Below are 21,323 nucleotides of genomic sequence, written 5' to 3' on the forward strand. Positions count from 1 at the left end.
TGCCGGATCCTGACTGGCAATAAAGGATGCCCCAAATCATTGTTGATATTTCAGCCTAAGTAAATTCGAAGTCTTGTTTTGTTGCATGTTTGGTATCACACCTGCTTTCTGTTTTCATGACTTGGCCGCATATTCCCATGCACAGGTTCGTTTTGTTACATTACAAATCAAGAGTACAACTTGGCTGTGAATATGATTGGGTCAAAAAGGACCTGCTTGTCTCTCAAGACTGACCCACACACAATGGTGCTTGAAACACCCTGACTAAGCACTAGGTATTCTGTAAACTTATCTCAGGCGAAAAAACCCCAGCAAAACTAAGTCAATAAGGTAAAGATACTCTGGACTACGCTTTTGAACACCCCACCTGCCAACAGGGGACAGCATATGAGGAGGTCACATGATCAAGACTGTCCTAGAAAGACTCTAGCCTCCCCTAAAATTCCAACCTCTGCTTCTGTCAGGAACCTGCCTAGCTCCCTCCTGAAAGTGAAGTAGGCACTGCCCATCACAGCAGCCAGGGTACATTCCAGTGGTTCACTACTTCCTGGGAATAGATGATCTGCCTGATATTCCATCTATTCTTCTGAATGCATATATGAAACTTGTCAATCTAGAATAATCCAGCAAGTTTACTCTGAATTGGTTATGACCACCCAAGTGACCATCGGGCAGTTTAAACCCATGTGAATGCCTTTGCTCCTTTGCTCCTTACTCCTGTATCACATTGAGTCAGAAACTGCCACAATATTATTTATTTTTAAATATATCCGTACTAACTTAAGTATCAGACTGCCCCCTTGCATGCCAACCTGCAAACCCTCTTTCAGATTTCATTCCGATTCAGACCCTGATCACCAACCTTATTAGAGATAGCACTAACCCCACCAGAAAGACACTGAAAAGTATATTACTGGGCCAAAAGTGCACAATCTAGTCAGAAGCAATACATTTAAAAGCTCCATCACATGGAACCGATAAAGATTTCAACAATACAAAACTTTGCCAGCAAATTTATACAATCATTGAATATTTGTGTCTTGTGCTCAAACTTATTGTTGTCCTTCAAGTAAAGCATTGCCTCATCTTTGAATTAAAAAAAAACTCTCCCATCTCAGTGTTTGGCATTGCTAAAACTAATGTCAAATAAAAGAATAGAAGTAGGCTATTTCATTCCTTGAGGCAGTTCCACCATTCAGTAAGACCATGGCTGGTCAGATTGTAGCCTTTTCTGATACCCCACTATAACGCTTGACTCCCTTGTGGACCAAGACTCCATCTGACTGAGCCTTGAATATACTTAATGACTGAACCCCTACTGTGCCTTGGAGTAGGAGAATTCCATAGATTAACTAAACTCAGAGAAGAAATGGGAGACCAATTACTTTGAAACATTGGTCCCTAGTTCTAGTGTCACTTACAAGTGAAAATATCCTCTCAGAAGATTATGTGTTCCAATCAGATCAACTCTTATTCTACTTGACTCCAGTGAATATAAGCATGACTAGCTCAACCTTTCTTCATAAAACAACCTTGTGAATGTTTTCTTAACTGTATATAATGCAAACATACCTCCTGTTACATAAGAAGACAGAGCAATCATCACCATCAAGCTGTAATAAGACTTATATACTTATATATTCCATCTCCCTTGCAATAAATCCCAACAGTCTAATTGCCTTCCCAATTACTTGTTGTACCTGCATATTAACTTCTTGTGATTCATGTTCAAAGGCATCTGGGTCCCTCTATACTGCAGAATTCTGCAATGTTTTTCAAGTTAAAAATATTCTACCTTTCAATTTATGCTGCTCAAGTGGCTAATTTCACGTTTTTCCTGCAAGATGCAAGAGTAAGAAAGTAACATACCCTTTGGGACAGGTCAGGTTCAAGTTCCAGACATGTGTCTTAGTTATTTTTAAATAACATGTTATGACATATATCTGGTGCAGATGGGACTTGAGCCCAGATTCGTAGATGTTGTGGCTCAGAGGCAAGGGACACTACCGCTGTGCCACAAGAACACCAGTCATGTGTCATTTGTGTCTGAACCATCTGATTTAATTTATTTTTATATATGGCATTGTCAACTTCTGTCCACTCACTTAACCTTTCTATGCACCTTTGCAGTCTCTGTATCCTCCCCACAACTTACTTTCCTACCTATCTTTATACTGTCAACAGATGTTGCTAACTCATGAGCTTCCAATTTCCTTCAATTTTCAAGACAAGCGATTTCAACTGAAAGCTCATTATTTACACAAATATCACACTTTAACATGAATAATTAAGGCAAAACCTAATATTTGGATCTGTTGAAGACCAATTATTTTGATAACTCAACTTCCCTATTATCATTGAATTGTGTGACTACCAGGTTGGTAGATGGAGCTGGGTCTTTTTTCATCCAGCAAACCCAATGTTCAAAGTTATGTTTAATTCTCAGACAATTCTCTGAGGTAATGGAAAAATATCATGATTACTATCACCAGAAAACAATCAGCAGCATCTCTGAAATGTATGTTATGGGAAACCCCATGCACAGTTCAGAAATTTGGGTGAGAAATGGGAATCAATCAATCTCCGAAGTCCACCTAAATTAAACAAACTACATACTAACCAACCATTGTAGAAAATAGATGAGAACATAATTTGAAAGGTACTCACAACAAATTCAGTGATGTTGAATTCAGTTTTGATTTTCCTGGCCACTTCAACAGGACATGAAGCACCAGCAACAACTGCTGTTGAGGGAACAGGAAAATAGGTGAATAGCAAGATGAGGCTAAAATAGATCGAAACAAACAAGGAAAAGTCATTCCTCATTCATTATCACCTCTGCAAAACTCATCTTATTATAACAAAGCTCATATTTGAAGAGATACTAAATCCTGAATCAAACTTGGAATTTCAGAAACATAACAAGAAAATTTATCTTTCTGTTCTGCTAATCAGTTGTAATAAAATTCACTATCCATAAATCTTCAAACATGGTAAAGATTGTTATGAAATTCATGGTTTGCAAGGCCAGTGGTAGAAGCATGTTCTGGCTATTAGCAGAACAAATGATTTGTCCAATGATGTGTTGGATGCACTAATCCTGTTTTCAGGGCTTGTACTTTCGGGGTCAGATCCAAACTGAAAATAAAACTGAAGATTCAGGTCGCTGGGGCAGGAGTTTCCAACTTATGAGTCACTACCCCAAGTGGAGTCATGGTATGAAATGTCAAGATTGCTTTGTTGCTTACCCGTTTAGAACTGAAGCCTTTATTTCATATTAGCTCCCCTCATTCTTGTTCTCAAAATGTATCGCTTCATACTGCTCCATAATAAACTTCCCAGTATCACTCATCATTCCACTAGCCTATCATTATTCTCCTCATAGATCACAATACAGCTGTCTCAAACTTTCAGTCAGTACCCTCTAACATCCTGTGTTACAACACTACTGATGTTAATCCAGCTTCTTCACACTTTTTCAATAATTGCTCTCATCATTATGCCCTGTATTTTTGGCTGCATCTTTGTCCATGTTTTTCTAGTTCCCTCATAATGCCACACAGCAACTCACTTCTTTAAATGAAAAGTATGTAAATTAGTTGAAGTAAACAGAGAGAAAACAGTTGATGTGTTTATTTGAGATTATTGAAATGAAGAGTGCCTGATATTGGGCTTGTCAAACTCACATAGTATCATCAGAAACAGCTCCTGATTATGTAAAACATTGGACACATACTTGAAGCAGAATCTGTGCAATGAGATTCTGTTAGCATCCTCAGACCAGTTAGACAAGAGTAATCTTCATAGCTATCAATGAAAACCTATTCCGATTTCCTTAGCAACCCCCACCATTTTGAATTCATCTAGAACTCACTACAACTGGGTGTCAATGGTTAACTGAAGAGACTTCTCCTGCTCGATACAACAGGATACTTTGGCTGCATCAGAAAGCTTTCCCTTTTACTCTATGATATTTTCCATTTTGGGCGGCACGGTGGCACAGTGGTTAGCACTGCTGCCTCATAGTGCCAAAGACCCGGGTTCATTTCCCGCCTCAGGCGACTGACTGTGTGGAGTTTGCACGTTCTCCCCGTGTCTGCGTGGGTTTCCTCTGGGCGCTCCGGTTTCCTCCCACAGTCCAAAGATGTGCGGGTCAGGTGAATTGGCCATGCTAAATTGCCCGTAGTGTTAGGTAAGGGGTAAATGTAGGGGTATGGGTGGGTTGCACTTCGGTGGGTCGGTGTGGACTTGTTGGGCCGAAGGGCCTGTTTCCACACTGTAAGTAATCTAATCTAATCTAATTTCTGTCAATAGCCACTTGGTTGCCTTGGGGGATATTGTAGCTGAAAATGTGTTGCTGGAAAGGCGCAGCAGGTCAGGCAGCATCCAAGGAGCAGGAGAATCGACATTTCGGGCATGAGCCCTTCTTTTTCAGGAATCCTGAAAAATTTGAATTCCTGAAAAAGAAGGGCTCATGCCCGAAACATCAATTCTCCTGCTCCTTGGATGCTGCCTGACCTGCTGCACTTTTCCAGCAACACATTTTCAGCTCTGATCTCCAGCATCTACAGTCCTCACTTTCTCCTTGGGGGATATTATGGTCTGCTGCTTTTCTTTTATTGTGAAAGACTTTTATTCTTTACAAAATTATAAAGTTACAAAATAAAACAATCTGAGAGTATAACAACATAAACAATAAACTATCTACTACTCTACAAATTTTAAAAAGCTACCCATACTACAATTCAATAAATAATTAAACAAAATAAAATAAATTAAAATAAGTTACACCACTCAGCACAACCCCACCAACGCTCCCCATCATCGGGAGCATCTGTTAGCATACCCATATTTATTCGGGATTCTTCCTCTCAGGGCACCCAGCCCATCAGACCCAGGTCTCGTGGCTAAACAAAGGCTCTAGTTAATACACCTGACAAGTCTGCTTCTATATAGTTAAGAAAGTGCCGACACATCTTATTAAAAAGTTCCGTTTTCTGATGCAAGATACTTGTAAGGAAGTCTGGGGGAGCACATTCCATAATTAACCTACGCCACCCCGATACGCCCAGAGGAGTTTCCAAATCCAACTCATCAGAATGTTCTTTCTTGTGCAATATTTAAGAATATTAAACATCTTTTTCCCATGCTCATCTAATGAAGGCAGATTCAACAAGTCCAAGAGAAGAGATACCGATCTACTTTGATTTCTGTTCCCAGAGCCCCCTCCAAAACTCTTGCTATAGCACCCCCAGTACTAGAAAAGCTTGTAGCATAACCACAAACAACGGGTGAGAGTGCCAATACCTATTTTGCACTTGGGACAGATTGGAAATGCTCGCTTTTTAAATTTTGCAAGGTGCTTTGGGGTCAAATAGAGCCTGTGAAGAACCTTCAGCTACATAGCCTGTGTTCTATTACAAATTGAGATCCTTCTCACATTCTCCCAAATATCCTCCCATACTTCTGATGAGATCTCCACTCTCAATTCTTGTGCCCAGACCCTGCAGAGCTGTTCAGTATCTTTCGAGGCAGCACCTCCCAGTAAATGGTAGAGGGTGCTAATTGAGAGAGCACCTGTAGTCTGAAGCACTCTCCTCTCTACCTCAGACCTATAAGGATCAACCAATAGTGTGGTCTTTTTCTGGATAAAGTCCCTGATCTGAAAATAATGCAAGAGGTCCATGCTGGACAATTCAAATTTTTGGCTCAACTGATCAAAGGGCATCATGACCTCCCCCTCAAGTAAGTTTTCCAGACAGACACTCCTCTGGATGCCCATAACCTAAACCCAGAATCCATCAACCCTGGCCAAAATCCTGCCATTCCTACTATGGAGGTGAAAAAGGTGGTTTTATATAAACTGCCCTCAATTTCTCACATCATTCTCCATACTTTAACTGTGTTAATGATAATCGGGTACCGAAAATACACCGTGACTGTCCTCATCTTATTAATAAATAAAAAATTAATAAGGGCACATCTTGCCTGGCAAGCCTCAATACCCAGCCATATTGACCCTGGATCCTGACAAGCCCAATCGTTCACAAAGGATAATAGGGAGCTTATTTGATATCTCTTAAAATCTGGAAAGTCGACCCATCCACCACTACCACCCCAAACCGCACCCCCCCCCCCAACCATTCCCTGGGGAAGCTGTAATTTGGCAAGCTTAATGAGAGGCCACCTTCAACATCAAATAAAAAAAACGAGCCAACCATTAAGTTTCCGCAACGCTTGCCTAGGCAACATCAGGGGGAGCATGCACATGGGCTATAATAAGTGGAGAAGAACATTTATTTCAACAAGAGCTATTCGACCCAATCAAGATATTGGAAGAGCCTCCCAACGCTGAAGGTCCAGCCTTATCTTCTTAAGCAAGCGCACAAAATTAGCCTTGCAAATTGGTCAAAGGCGGGAGTAATAAAAATGCCTAAGTACAGAAAACCTCCCTGTGACCACCTGAAGGGAATCAGATTTTATCTTCAAGATTGGGTACTTGCCAAAGACCCCCCACGGCATGACCTCCGACCTCATAAAATTAATCTTATATCCCGAGAAAGAGCCGAATAAATTGACACATTGTATTAAACTAGGCACAGACATTGTTGGGTTTGATAGGAAAAGCAGAACATCAACTGCAAAAAGGGTGATCTTATGCCCACTGATCCCACCTCCAGGGCAATTATATTCAGGAATCTCCAGATAGCAATCACCAACGTAGACAACAGCAGTGAGAGGGAACAGCCCTGTTGGCTGCCTCTACCAATACTGAAATTATCAGACCTTATGCCATTAGTAAGGACCGCTGCCATAGAATGTTATAAAGCGCTTCCTCCCATCTGGCAAAGACCCCACCAAGGCCAAACCGCTCCAAAACGTAAAAAAGGTATGCCAATTCCATTCAGTCAAGTACCTTCTCCACATTTAGGGAGACCACCAAGCCCAGAATCAATCTTTGCTGGCACACCTGGACCATTTTCAGTACTCTTCTAATGTTATTAGATGACCTACAACCCTTAATAAAACCTGTCTGGTCCTCCTTTACAATAAAGGGCAACACCGTCTCCAACCTCAGTGCTAGTGTCTTAGACAGAATGTTAAAATCTGAGTTTAGCAGCAGGATGGGTCAATCTGTGTTTAGCAGCAGGATGGGTCAATCTGAGTTTAGCAGCAGGATGGGTCAATATGAAGCACTGTCCTCCGGGGCTTTCCCTCTCGTGAAAATGAGAGAAATATTAGCTTCTCTCAAACAGGGCAGGAGGTCGTCTTGACTGTACGAATAATTGTAAGTGTCCAGCATTGGCCCAGCCAACATATTCATAAATTCCTTATAAAACTCACTCGGAAAGCCATCTGGGCCAGATGCCTTACCACTTTGGAGCTGCCTTGCCGCCTCTTGTATCTCTTGCACTGTCAAGGGAGCATTCAAAACGGACGCCTGCTGTGGAGTCACACCTGGAAGGTCCAGGTTCTTAAAGAAGGAATTCACCTTCACCAACCTGTCCTCACAACCCTCTGACCGATACAGCTTGGAGTCAAATTTCCTAAACGCCACATTGACCATTTTGAAATCACAAGTAGAGTGCCAGTACCCTCTCTAAGAGATGCAATAGACTGGGGGGGCTCTTCTTCCGAGCCAGATATCCAGGTATTTACCTGGCTTATCACCATAGTCAAATAGCCTTTGTTTCACAAAAGAGATCTCTCTCTTTGCTGTCTGAGGAAGCGCGGAGCTCAGAGCAGCCCGAAGAATTGTGATCTGCTATAGCTTAATCACAGATGGCCTGTCAAAGTACGTAGTCTCCGCTGCCTTTAACCAGGCCTCAAGTATACGCTGCTGCTCTCTCCTATGTCAATTCTGACTTGCTGAATAAGAAATAATTATACTCCTTGCATAGGCCTTGGCAGTATCCCAGAGCACTGATGGGTTACTAGCCATACCCAAATTTGTGGGTGGCACGGTGGCACAGTGGTTAGCACTGCTGCCTCGCAGCACTAGAGACTTGGGTTCAATTCCCGCCTCAGGCGACTGACTCTGTGGAACTTGCATATTCTCCCTGTGTCTGCGTGGGTTTCCTCCCACAGTCCAAAAATGTGCAGGGGAGGTGAATTGGCCATGCTAAATTGCCCGTAGTGTTGGGTGAAGGGGTAAATGTAGAGGATTGGGTCTGGGTGGGTTGCACTTCGGCCGGTCGGTGTTGACTTGTTGGGCCGAAGGGCCTGTTTCCACACTGTAAGTAATCTAATCTAATAATATTTTAAACTCCCACGAAAAGTACTCGATAAACTTACTGTCCTTCAGGAAAAAAGGGTCCATGCGCCAATGCCACGAACCTACCCCATTACCCTTGGACTTAACGTCCAAGTACACAGCCATGTGATCGGAAATGGCTATGGTCCCAATTTTACAGGACAGCACCGAATCAAAAAAAAACCGATGGAGCAAGAAACAGAACAATCCTTGTGTAACACTTGTGCGGATTTGAGAAAAAGGTAAAGTATCTACCTCCTGGGTGAAGGTATGTCCATACATCCACCAATCCCAACTCCCCAGATAAGTCCACTAGTTGTTTAGATTGCGGGGAGGTGCCTGGGAGACTACTGGGCATCCTGTCCACTGTGAATCCATGAGACGACTGAAGTCTCTCCCTATAATCATTGGTGCGCCCTAAGGGCCACCAAACTGGAAAGCGCATCTGTTAAAAATTTAAGGGGGTGTGCCAGTGGGCAGTAAACATTCAGAATACCATACTCCTCACCATGTATTAAAGCTTTGATAGTCACAAACCACCCATATTCATTCTTAGTTTTATCTAACAGTAGAAATGGAAGATTCTTCTGAACTAGTCTAGCCATTCCCCTGCTTTTAGAATTAAAAGATGAAAATTACACCCAGCTGAAATCCCCCTACTGCAACTTTAGATGCTCCTTGTCATCAAGGTGAGTTTCTTGCAACAGAGCAACATCAGCCCTCTCCTTTGTAAGACTCAAAAGTACCTTCTTTCTCTTAATTGGTGAGTGATTCCTCTTAATATTCCAGGTTCACCATTTAAAAGAGCAACTAGCCATAGCCATCTGAAACAGCCCGTGAACCTCCCAAAAGAAGAGCCCCACTCACGACATGCTGAATGGAAATAATAAAAGACTCATACAGTCTAAAAAACACGACTACAGAAACTACCAAAACAAAACTTCTAAAAACTACACCAACAATAAACCAACACAAAAAATAGATAATAGGATCTTCTGCCCCTTGCCATGGGAGGCACTCACACTACCCTCAAACACCTCCATGACTCCTTCTAGCTGAAGTTGCACTCCAAACCCAGGCAAACAAAAAGTAAAGAATACATAAATCTTTCAAACAAAGAAATTAGAAGTGAGCATTCCACCTATCCCACCTGTACATCGACTCCCATTATTACTGGTAAAAATCAAACCAAAAACAATCCCAACAACGCTTCCCAAACCTCAAAAAAGTGAGAAGGGAAGAGAAAAAGAAACATATTAAAGGGACAAAACCAAACAAATGAAGCAAACAAAAGAAAAAGAAAAACCATCATTGTCCATATTGCTTGAATCGGCCAGTCCATTTTAAAGTGTCCAAAAAGTCCTTTGCCTGTTGAATCAAAGACATGCATGGACCCTCCGTGGCTGAAATATAATACTGCCGGGTACCTTACAGAGTACAGAGTATCCAATTCCCTCAGCCTCTTCTTTACTTCAAAGGTCTTCCTCTTACAAATCACAGCCACAGAAAAGTCCTGAAAAAACATAATCTTTGATCCCTTGTAAGTCAGGGCCTGAACTGTGGCAGCCATTGCTCAAAAAAGCTGACTGGCTGATCTCCTTCATCTTGCTCTGACATCCCAATAACATGGATATTCTTCCTCCGACCTTGATTTTCGAGGTTGTTGGCGTGCTCCACTAAGGACAGCACCTGCTTCTCCAGAGCCTGGATCCGTCCCATCGAGGATTCATGGGGTCTCCGATGCCACGGTTCATTGCTCAACCTCCTCCACATGCTGCCCGAGACACTGCATGTCTTGCTCATGCTTTTGAAGCATGGCCGACATCAGTTCCAGCCTGGCCCACGTCTCTTCCATCGCTGACTCAATCTTTTCTGGAGATTGACAAACTCCGAAGCCAGACTCTGCTGAGCAGGTAAGTCCAAAGGGGTTTCCACGGAGGTTGACACTGCATCCACGGGTGTGTCGTTGCTGCAGGGGAGTGCCGTGCTTGTTGCAATCTACATGGTCCTTTACCTTTAGTCATCTTCCCTAATCGCTTAAAAATAATATATAAAGATTCCAGGAACTTAAAACTACCAATTTTTACCAAACAGCTAGTCAGGGGAGGGTAAAAGCACCACTTTGCCTGATGTGGTGCAGAGCTCAGCAAGGTAGACCTGTGAGATAATTGCCACCTTGAATCCCCATAATCTACTGCTTAATGGAACTGGTTGAGATTGCACAACTCATTTCACATTTAATCCTTGCAGCCAACATGCAGAGTTCACTATCCTGTCAGTTTGAACTGAATTAAAAAATTGTACTCCACAGCTCTTCATCCCACTCAAAGGATTTAGTCAAAAATCCTAAAGCAGACTACCCAATGAGTTAATGGTAGGACCTAGGGAGTGTTGTCAAACAGAGATACCTAGGGTTCACCTACATAATTGAAAATGGCGTCACAGGTAGATAGGGTGGTGAAAATGGTGTTTGGCATGTTTGTCTTCATTAGTCAGAGCACTGAGTAAAAGAGTTGGGACATCATGTTGCGGTTGTACAAGACATCAGTGAGGCCACTTTTGGATTACTATGTACGTTCTAGTCACCCTGCTATAGGAAGGACATTATTAAATTGAAAAGGGTCAAAAAGATTTAGAAGGATGTTACCAGTACAAATGGGTTTGAGTTATAAACAGAGACAGGAATGTTTTTCCCTGGAGCATAGGAGGTTGAGGGGTGACCTTATAGAGGTTATAAAATCATGAGGGACATAGATAAGGTGAATAGCAAAGATCTTTTCCCTAGGGTAGGGGAATTTACAACTAGAGGACATGGGTTCAAGGTGAGAGGGGAAAAATTTAAAAGGAACCCGAGGGGCAACCTTTTCATACAGAGGGTTGTGTTTATATGAAATGAACTACCGGATGAGTGGTACATGCAGGTACAGTTGCAACATTTAAAAGACATCTGGGTAGGTATATGAATAGGAAAGGTTTCAAGGAATATGGGTCAAACACAGGGTAAGTTTGGGAAACCAGGTTGGCAAGGACAAGTTGGACCAAAGGGTCTGTTTCCATTCCTGATGAAGGATTTATGCCCGAAACGTCGATTCTCCTGCTCTTCAGATGCTGCCTGACCTGCTGTGCTTTTCCAGTACTCCACTCTTGACTCCTCCCTGTTTCCACGCTGTATGTCATTATGACTCTCTGATTCAATGACCATCCAAAGACTACCCATACATGTGCCATTATGTTCCAGAAAAGACAAAGGCAAATATTTTCCTTTTCAAATGCAGTGGCTAATGTCTTACCTGCTTCAAGTGTTGACAAGTCAATAGTAGAGAAGTCCTTCTGGTTCAGCATGTCAAGGTACATTGTTGGTGTTCCGTAAATAACCGTGCACCTAGACAATACAGCAGAGCACACAGAATGTCAAAACATGCATAATTCAATTTTTATTATGTTTCTATTTCTCTTCAGCTGAGCCTTGTCGAATGCCAATCTCTCTTTCTTTTTCCTTTCTGGTCTCTATAATTTTACAATGTAATTCTGCTCAGTGTCTCACTGAACCCAGTTTCTTTACCTTTTTCAGCTTCAAATTATCCATCCTACCCTGTAATTCTCACTTATTCTTACCCAATGGAATCTCTTCTCCTCAGTCTCTGGGTCTTGTCAGGGCATTTTTCAGTGATAGCTTGGACATCTGATTGTTACCTAATAGATAGCCCTACATTTGGCAGATATGGCTATTCAACTGATAGAAGGTATAAACTAAGGATCTCACACCTTCAAAATCCACTTCAAACACATTAGACCCGTGACTCAATTGAGCAGGGAAATGTTAAGTTTGAGAAAGAGGTAAGCAGCCCCAACAGGAGCCCATTGAAGCATTCATTCACTGCCACCCTGATGAGTAGTAACCCCAACTGCCCTCCTCATCCAGCTAGGGGTTAATTGCACGTCTTCCTTCCTAAAGATCTCTGCCCACCAAAAGCTGTCCCATTTAAAAATGTCTGTCAATCACCACTTCACCCTGCACACCCTTCAGAGTGTTTATTTGCCAGTGGACAAGGCCTTTGAAGGTCTTACACTTGCAAATGATTTCAATGATAGCATCACAAAAATCCGGGTGAGGGGTGATGACAATTCCACTCTGCCCACTTAATGAAATGTTCCCAGTAGCCTACAACTTGAACCCCAACCTACTCAGAGCCATGCAGTGGCAGTGTGAGCCTTAGCACCTTTGTCTCTCTCATACTCATCAATCTCAAAGCAGGGAGATCAATTGTTTCAGACAAAGAAATTCCTTATTTTAGAGTGCTGTGAATCTTCAGAATTCTATACTCAAGAAAACTGGAAAATCAGTCACAAAGTATATTCAAAACTGAATTTTTAAAAAATCATTTTGACCTAAGGATATCAAAGAATAAGGTGACAGGACTAGAAAGTGGTGCTGATAAAGTTCAGCCATGAGGTTATTGAATGTAGGACAGTTAGGAGGGGCCAAATGTCCAACTCTTCCTCATTTATCAATTATAATCAGGCCAACACACTGTTCTGCATCTGTTGCTGAGGATCCTTATTTTGAACTGCCAATTGAAGTACCATGCCATGGGTCTCACTAATATAATTTCACTCCTTTTGTTCTTAATTTTGTCTCAACACCAAATGTTTCCACACCCACAGTGGCTCCAACCTCCATCACAATTCTTCATGTTCTCTCTCCTCAGCTCACTGTCCTTCTCTTCTTCCCCTTCCTTTAAACTCCCATTTTGTTATCTATCATTGTCTCCCTACTCTCTTGGTCTCACTTACACAAGGACCGGTTCATTGTATCTTACACCATTCACATATTGATTGAACTGAACTGAACTGCTCAATCACACATTCAACTACACCCAGTAAAACTTTCTGCCCTGCTTAAAAAATATTCACTGCTCTGGGATCATCCTGGAGAGCATCATTAACTCTTGAGTTCTTTTCGCCACCACAGACGATCATCTTAAACCCCTCCTTCCGTAACATCCAAAAACTGCGAGGAGCTGGTGGACTTGTTGTTAAATGGAGGGCATGTGTTCTGCTGTTTCTATTGTCTCCCCCACTGTTCCTCACAATGAGTGTGAAATACAACATAAGCTTTATACTCACATAAAAGTGCAACACATGTGGTCCTGGTTCAAGTCCCACCTATTGTGTAGCTGTGTCATAACATATCAGAACAGATTAGTTCCAAAAATATCCATACATATACTTTTAATCACAGGTCACACATCGTAAATCACACACCTCAATCCAACAACCACACTTTCATCCTCCTCATGTACTGAATGCTGACCATCTGGATATTGTTAACCCCCAATTGATAAATAATTAACCCTCACATCCTCCTGCCGACTGAGCCAAGTTCTACCAAACCAGCCCTGACCTAGCCCTGTACTGGTATCTTTCTCGAATTAATCTCCAAACTCCTTCATGTGGTCTCCAACCTCATCTAGTCCATAAGACCCACCTTATGTTCTCCGAACCATATTCTCATTAAATTACTGACTACTTCACCTACTCTCCTGGTCCTTATGTTCTTTGATATTACAATGGTTCACAACCCTCAGATACTGTTCCCGTCCCTTTCCATTCTGCCATCATCACCCTGTCCTTCAAAACACACACTATTGACTCTTCTGCCCTTGACAACTACATCTCCATCTCCAACTCCGCCCCCCCCCCCCCTAACTTTTCTGGCAAAATCTTTGATTTATCACAACCTTTTTTTTATTTGATTGTGTCATTCCCAATTGTTCTGTATTGGACTGCCCATAACCTATATACTCTGCAATTAAAGTTTTCCATCTATTTGGGTTACTTTGCTGTCACATATTAGTGCTATGGAATGGAACAGTTGCCACTTCAGGAACCAGCATTAGAATCAAACACTCTTAGTGCAGGCACAGACTGAGGATAGATACAGAGTAATGCACACTCTTCTATTCCCATCAAACACTCCTAATACAAATACATGCAAGTTAGATATAGTGTAAAACTTCCTCTATGCTGTCCCATAAATCATTCTCAGGATAGGTACAGCATGGATTAAATACCATATTAGAAATATGATTGCTTTGTTTGGAGACGGTATCTTTTGTTTAATATAGCATAAAATGAAGAGGATCATATAACCTGTTATGAAGTCAGCCTAACAACAGGTGTGGTTGATTTGGCTGTTAAAGATTAAATCAAGGCCCAAAATGTTTTACTATAAAAAGGCTACAAGTTTTATGCGCTTGGACTCAAAGACAACTGTATTTACAGTCCTTAGACTCCTAGTTTCCAAAGTCCCAGGAAGATGTTCAGACTGTCAGGTTATAAATAATTATGCTTTAAACCATTCATTTACTTCCAAAGTAAAGGCTGATTGGCTTTGAAGAATGGCTATTTAGCATTTCTACCTGGATAAAAGGACCACATGATTCACATGGATTTAGAGATAGACTTTGAGAGAGAAAGATTTTGGATATCACTAAAACTCACAGACACAGGGAGGGAGTCTGTCAGGATCTGAAAGAGAGGGGGCAGATTGAGGCTAAAACTCTGTAAATTTCACTGCATGGATTGTGGTGGAAAGTAATATTCAAATTTAAAATCCTCAAGAATTTGACCTTTTCAAAAAGGCTAGAAGATTTGTTTACTTTGTGCTTGACTGGAATCACATCCACAAACATCTACTCCCACAAGCAGCATTGTGTACTATTCACAAGATGCACTGCAGATATTCCTTAAAGCTTCTTAGATAGCAACTTTCAAACCCAAACTACATCTAGAAGGACAAGGGTAGCAAATAGATGGGAACATGTCTGCCTGCAAGATCCCCTCCAAGTCACTTACCATGCCAACTTGGAGATATATCGCTGTTCTTTCAGTGTTGCTGAGTCAAAATCCTGGAACTCCCTCCCAAATGGCACACAGACTGCAGCCATTCAAGAAGTCAACTCACCACACCATTTCAAGGGCAACTAGGGAAGGGCAATAAAAGCTGACCAGCTAGCGATGCCCACATTCCATGAGTGAATTTTTAAAAAGGTGAATCATGAAGGAAAGCTATGAAAGATAGCTCTTGGGTTAGTAAGGGAAGACAATGAAGTAATCTCTTAAGAGTTAGGAATTGCCTTGTATTGGGTCCAGGAAGTCTGAATGACAAATGAAAGGACAGTGTAAAGTATACCCGTGAAATAAGTTCTATAATTGAAGTGAAAATAAGAAGGAAGTGTTCTGTTCTGTTGTTTCATGTTTATGTTGCCAACAAACTTTAGTCAATAGTGTTTTAGTCTGGTTATTAATGTAAAAGTCTTGAAACAAGAGATATGGTCATTCTTTAAGCTGTAAAGTAAAAGTTTGAATTGCACCTTTTCAAGTTTTTTGACGGCTGTATGATATCACCAGCACAGTAATGCTTAACTCTACACTGTGATTATCAAACACTCCACATATATCACAAGGCCATATAAAGTAGTAAAGCTCTTTTTATACTGGTCCATCAGCAAGTAGCACGATGAGTGAAGCATTTTGTTTTCATTTTCCCATGTCAACCTTGCTTTCATTCTGTGTAAGTGACATAATGGCTTAGTGGGAGACCCATGTTTATGTTATTGACACCAGAGTACAACATCATCATTATTTCAACAACTAGGTCCCACCTCGTTGTAATGCTTATTGAATCATGTCCAATAATGCCCTGGGTGCCCAGTTACAGAAGCTGTTTCCGTACTCTTACTTTTCAGCTGGACAGAAACTGCAGTCATACCTTTCTCGCTGGACTGCCTCAAGACAGGCCCGTCCATCAAAATGTGGAGAGCTAAATACCACCATGCAGCCATAAATGACCATATTCATAGTAGCTCCTACACAACCAAAGCAGTGAAAGAGTGGCACTGGAGAAGTGATCCGAGCATTCTAAAAGTAAGAGACAGAGGGAAAAATTAGATAATTTCTTAGCTTTTTGCCAAAGTTTTTATCTTCTCTGTACTCTTGTGACTCTCTTTGGGGTAAAGGTACCTTGTTAACTGAAAACCAATGATATTTTATCCAAGTGCCTTCCACTTGAAGGCACATCGTGCTTGTAAACCTTCAAGGTGGTATTGTGGAAAGTGATGGTCTATTCTGTAACACATGGGCATAAACCAATAGCAGACCCCTACAGAAATACCATGGGATCCATTGACCCATGTAGAGCATACGGCCGGATTTTCCATGGATAATCTCATACAGATTGCCACTTTGGCCTTCCCTTTTTTTACAAAAGAGGGAAGCTCTGCATTTTTGAATGGAGATTCTGACCATGGTTCACTCAGAAATGCACAGCCATAATTCCAGACTGACAATTCCCATATGGTACAGAACTGTGCGGGGATGGCAAACCATGCCAAATCTTCATAGCAGTCCACTACATTCTTAAATGTAAAGGTCCTGACAGCTACTTTGACAAGTACGCAAGAGAAGTGTGGCATTAAAATGATGGTAGGGCAGTTGGTGCCAGATGGATAGGGATAGGGTGTCAGTTGGGTAGCTGCCAGAGTGCCAGTTGGATTGGGTGGCGGAGTAGGAAGTCAGATGGGTAGGGTATCAGGTGAACAGGATGTTAGGTGGATAAGGTGCCAATGATTACTGTGCCAACTAGAGAGAGGATTGGATGCCAGCATAGAACACTAGGTGAGTTAGGAGTAGGATGTCACTTAGGGAGGGGGTATGGTAACAAGTGGATAGAATGTAAGTTGGCAAGGAGGCCAATTTAGTGATGCAGTGTTTACAGTCAGTCAGGGTGGGAGGGAGCAATTGGTTCTGGTGGGGTTTTGGTTTTGTCAGTGGTTGGGGATGGAGGAATGCAGTGGTTGAGTCCAGAGGCGGGCAGTGAGGAAATGGGTCAGGTCTGTTATGGGAGATGGGTTAGGTCGGGTCTGCTCCAGTAGTAGGGTAGGGGAAGGTGGGAGGGTGTGGAGCAAGACAAGGGGACAAGACATGTGGGAAGGGATGGGGAATTAGCCGCCAGCTCAGGGGCTTGGAGATGTAAGTGGTTTGGGAAAAGTATAGTTAGATGTGTATTTAACAGTCTAACTTTCCCTGAGTATATATTTTACTTAATTTCATTGGAGCCCTCTGAAGTATCTGATTTAAATTAAGACTTCTGGAGAGTTTCAGCATAGAGGAATAATCTAGTGGAAAATTCAATTTCCTGAGCAATTTCTTTGGTGTCTGCTCCAAAGAAATTCTACAGGGACCCCATATACAACTTCCACCTGTGCAGGGAAAACCACTGTCTGCCTGGCCTTAGTTATCCTAATATTTTTAATTTTTATAGTTACTCTTGATCTATTTTACCTTTTGGAAAAGTTTTTGTTGTTGTATTAAGTATGTGCACTGCCAGAAACACAAGGAGAATGTGAGAAAAGACTATCACACCAGAGTCCATGAGCAGCCTCAGAAGGGTATATAGCCCTGACTTTTAAAAGAACTGAAATAACAAAATTAAATTGAACACATCAAATTGGGTGAAACCAGAATGAAATTCAACATGACATTTCTAGTCCTGAAGATATGTGGTGACAGAATTTATCTAAAGGGTGAGATTCATTGATGATGAAAGGGTTAACACCTTGCCTAAAATACTGCTGGAGAACAACATATGATTGAAACTATCAAGATAAGGAATTACTTGATGCTAAGGCCAGGAAAGAAGGACACTAAATCTGTTCAGCAATGTTACTATACACTTCTAGAGCAGCTCGAACTTAGAACACTTAGCTCAGAGGTTGAGATGCTACTGCTGTGCCACAAGAGGCTTGAGAGGATATCACTGTAGAGTTTAGGATGTGATTATCAGGTCAATCACATCCAACATATCAGTCAATGGTACAATTTGGCAGATCAATCAATAACAAACTCAAGTCTCACAAGAGTTGCACAAGCAAGTTAACCCTGTGGCAAAGTTGAAAGAAAAAATGTAAATTGTAACGGCTGAATTAGGACATTAATAATCCAGAGATTAATAATTTAGATAGGCTGTGCTCAACTCCCATCATGACAATTTGAGAATTTCAAAGCAATCTGGAAATTAAGAAGGGGAGATCATAAAATTGAGCATGAACATGTCAAGTTGTCTATAAAAAGAAGTCCTGGGTTTATAAGTGATCCCAGTCGCATTCTAAAGGTGTTGACTCATAATTGACCCCTGAAATGACCAAGCAGATTGCTCAGTTAAAGGTTAGTACAGCTGGGCAATAACTGGTCGGTTTTCCAGAGAATCAATCAAAAGTAATCCTACACCAGCTCCTTAAACTGCTCCAACTCAGCCCCAGGTGATTGCCTTAATCTACTTCTCAACATGTTATCAACTTCCACCCCCAACCACAACTTGGTACACCTCCTCCTTGAGGAACTTAACAAATTTGAGGTTTCATAACATAATAACAAAATTTGGAAGCAGGAAGTGTGATGTGATTATGTTTAAAATCAGTTCCCAAGTGTGAGGCCAGAGAGGTAAATAAAAGACTTTGTAAATTTGGTATCATCAATGAAGAAAATTTAATACAAACAGGATCGATAAACTCACCCGCCAAACGTAGCCCATCCTGTATCCTATGAAACGAGCATTGTTGACAATGTTATGATGGGAAAGGGTAACTCCTTTGGGATTTCCGGTTGTGCCCTACAGAAAACACATGTGCTTGGTAAAACGCATATCAGAACATTTATTTATGCAGAGCTGTTACTACCATTAATGGACCTCTTGTCCTTTATGTTCTGGAACACACCTTTAGTGCTGAACTTCTAGTTAAATTGCATTGTTTTCCAGTGTTTCCAGTTTTTTCAACAAGCCATGGTTCATAACCACTCAAAAGTCTCATGAACAATACTGTGGTTGAGGGAGGGTTTAGATACGGGCCATGCCAATCTATGCCTTGGATCTCCTCAGATCATCCATACCAACCTACAGCACTTCAATGCCCATTCACCCAGAACAGACTCTGTACAGAATTAATGGATCATATAGTAACCATTTTGGGTATTAAAACAGTTTTTTTTTAAAAAATCATTCATTCATTCTCTTCTTTAAAATCTGCTTTTACTAGAGTCCTATAAAAGAGCCAATCAACCAGGCCTTTGCATTGCTCTACTTGTAAGCACTTGACACCTCTTTATCTTGTGTAAATAAACACTCATCAGTTAAGAAACAGATCATGGAAATGATATCAATTAAGCAATGCTTTCCCTTTCTGGACTTTCAGTCAAGAATTCATCACATGACCTTTGTGCCTGGGGATATTAAAGTCTGAAATGAATATACTTCCAGTCTTCTCTGAAATAAATATTATGTGTTCCTATTGCATATGGAAGGAGGCAGAGGAAGTTTTGGGGTCTGGTTATAGGCTTGCTTTTATATCTGGAATTATCACACACAACAGTGACATTTTTGTCTTCTGTGTTCCTTATCCAACTGAGTAGAAAGCAAGAGATGGAGTCAACCAGACATTCAGCTTAAGCACTGAAAAATGTTGATTCTATTGTTCACCATTCTCAACAAGGATGGACACGTGCTTAGATTGAAGACTGGATTTGAGAGGAATTAATGGAAGCTGGAAGATTTGCCTAGCTTGAAGCTAGAGGATGAAGTCAAAAGTGTGACGTTTACTGAGTGATAATTCTTGGATAAAAATTTACCCAGCTGGGAATATAAAAATGAAGCAGACTATTGGAAGCTATTGAACTGCTTATGATACGAACAGTAATTCCTTGGAAAGTGTGATGTGTGATAAGTAGATAAGAATTGCTTACTTCTGTAGTTTAAAGAATAAGTTGCCTCCAAAAACATCAATACTCATGTGTTATTCTTTCAAATGTTAACTCAAGGTTCAAATTTTTCTCTATAAATTCTTAGTTTCTCCAGAGATCATAACATCTTTGTAACTTTTATCCCAGTAGATCAATCTAGGACTTTCCGTTAATCTCTAGCAGTCCCATGACCCAGATATGTTGAGAAACTGACTTCACCACTGGGCGCATGATCCCCTCATTCAACCCTAAATTTCCAACTGACAATTCACTGCATATTCTTTTTAGTTAGTAATGTGATGTGAACATGGCTGGCTAAGCCAGCATTTGTTGCCCATGCCTAATTATCCTTTTATTACTGCAACCCATCTGATGAGGGTACAACCATGGTGCTACTAGGGTGAAACTTGCAAGAGTTTGACCCAGTGATACTGAAAAAATGACAATATAGTCCCAAAGCAGGATGGTATGCAGCTTGGAAGGAAACGTATAGGTGGCGATATTTCCATCTGTCTGCTGCCCCTGTAGTAAAGGTCACAAATTTGAAAGGTGCTGTCAAAGAAGGTTTGGGGACTGAGAAGGTACAGGAAATATGTAGTGTAGTATTTATATTACTGGGCTAGAAATCTAGAGGCCTAGAACTCTGCAAAGAAGAGGTTAAATCCTACCATTGCCACTTTGGAATTCCAACTTAATTTCTTCCAGTTTTAATTTAGTCAGTTAAAGTGTCCACAAAATAATTATATGTTTATAGAAAAAAATTCCAATTAGGGAAGAAAACCTTTTCTCCATAACTGTAACTCAAGTTGTTGACCATTCACTGACCTCTGAAGTGGTCAAGCAATCCATTCAAAATTAGTACAAACATCAAATTTGAGGAGTTACAGAATACAGTGCATCATCTTGTCAGATAAAGATAAAAGGAGCCGTAAGTCCTACTAGACCAGCAACTCTCTTGTCAGAGGCTTAACCTGAGGGTCACTACACCTCAAGTGAGGAGAGAGGTTATGAAGGAGAATCCTTCACGATAACCTCAGCTAGTGCAGGAATTGAACACACACTGTGGGCAATACTCAGCATTGCAAACAGCTGTCCAGCCAACTGAACTAACCCACCTCAGTCAGAAAAGACTGACTTAATCATTTGTATTGTCCATATGCCCATATTATGGAAATGTACATATCAGGAAAATAAGTTTTAATAAATTACAACGTAACTCAGATTTACCACAAGTTAAAATTACTTCCTTGTTTTTATATTCTATGCTTCAAAG

General features: G+C 41.1%; 1 protein-coding gene across 2 annotated transcripts in view; it reads right to left on the minus strand.

Moving 5' to 3' along the window:
- acsf2 (acyl-CoA synthetase family member 2) overlaps window positions 1-21,323 on the minus strand; it is a 175,970-nt gene that overhangs the window by 83,912 nt on the left and 70,735 nt on the right. For both annotated transcript variants that reach the window (XM_060844207.1, XM_060844208.1), the window contains exons 7-10: window positions 18,831-18,926; window positions 16,029-16,177; window positions 11,545-11,636; window positions 2,668-2,744 (exon numbers count right to left, since the gene is read on the minus strand). In XM_060844207.1, coding sequence (XP_060700190.1) covers window positions 2,668-2,744; window positions 11,545-11,636; window positions 16,029-16,177; window positions 18,831-18,926 — 414 coding nt within the window. The remainder of the gene's footprint in view (window positions 1-2,667; window positions 2,745-11,544; window positions 11,637-16,028; window positions 16,178-18,830; window positions 18,927-21,323) is intronic.

Source organism: Hemiscyllium ocellatum, chromosome 25 (assembly GCF_020745735.1).
Source record: "Hemiscyllium ocellatum isolate sHemOce1 chromosome 25, sHemOce1.pat.X.cur, whole genome shotgun sequence".
NCBI lineage: Eukaryota > Metazoa > Chordata > Chondrichthyes > Orectolobiformes > Hemiscylliidae > Hemiscyllium > Hemiscyllium ocellatum.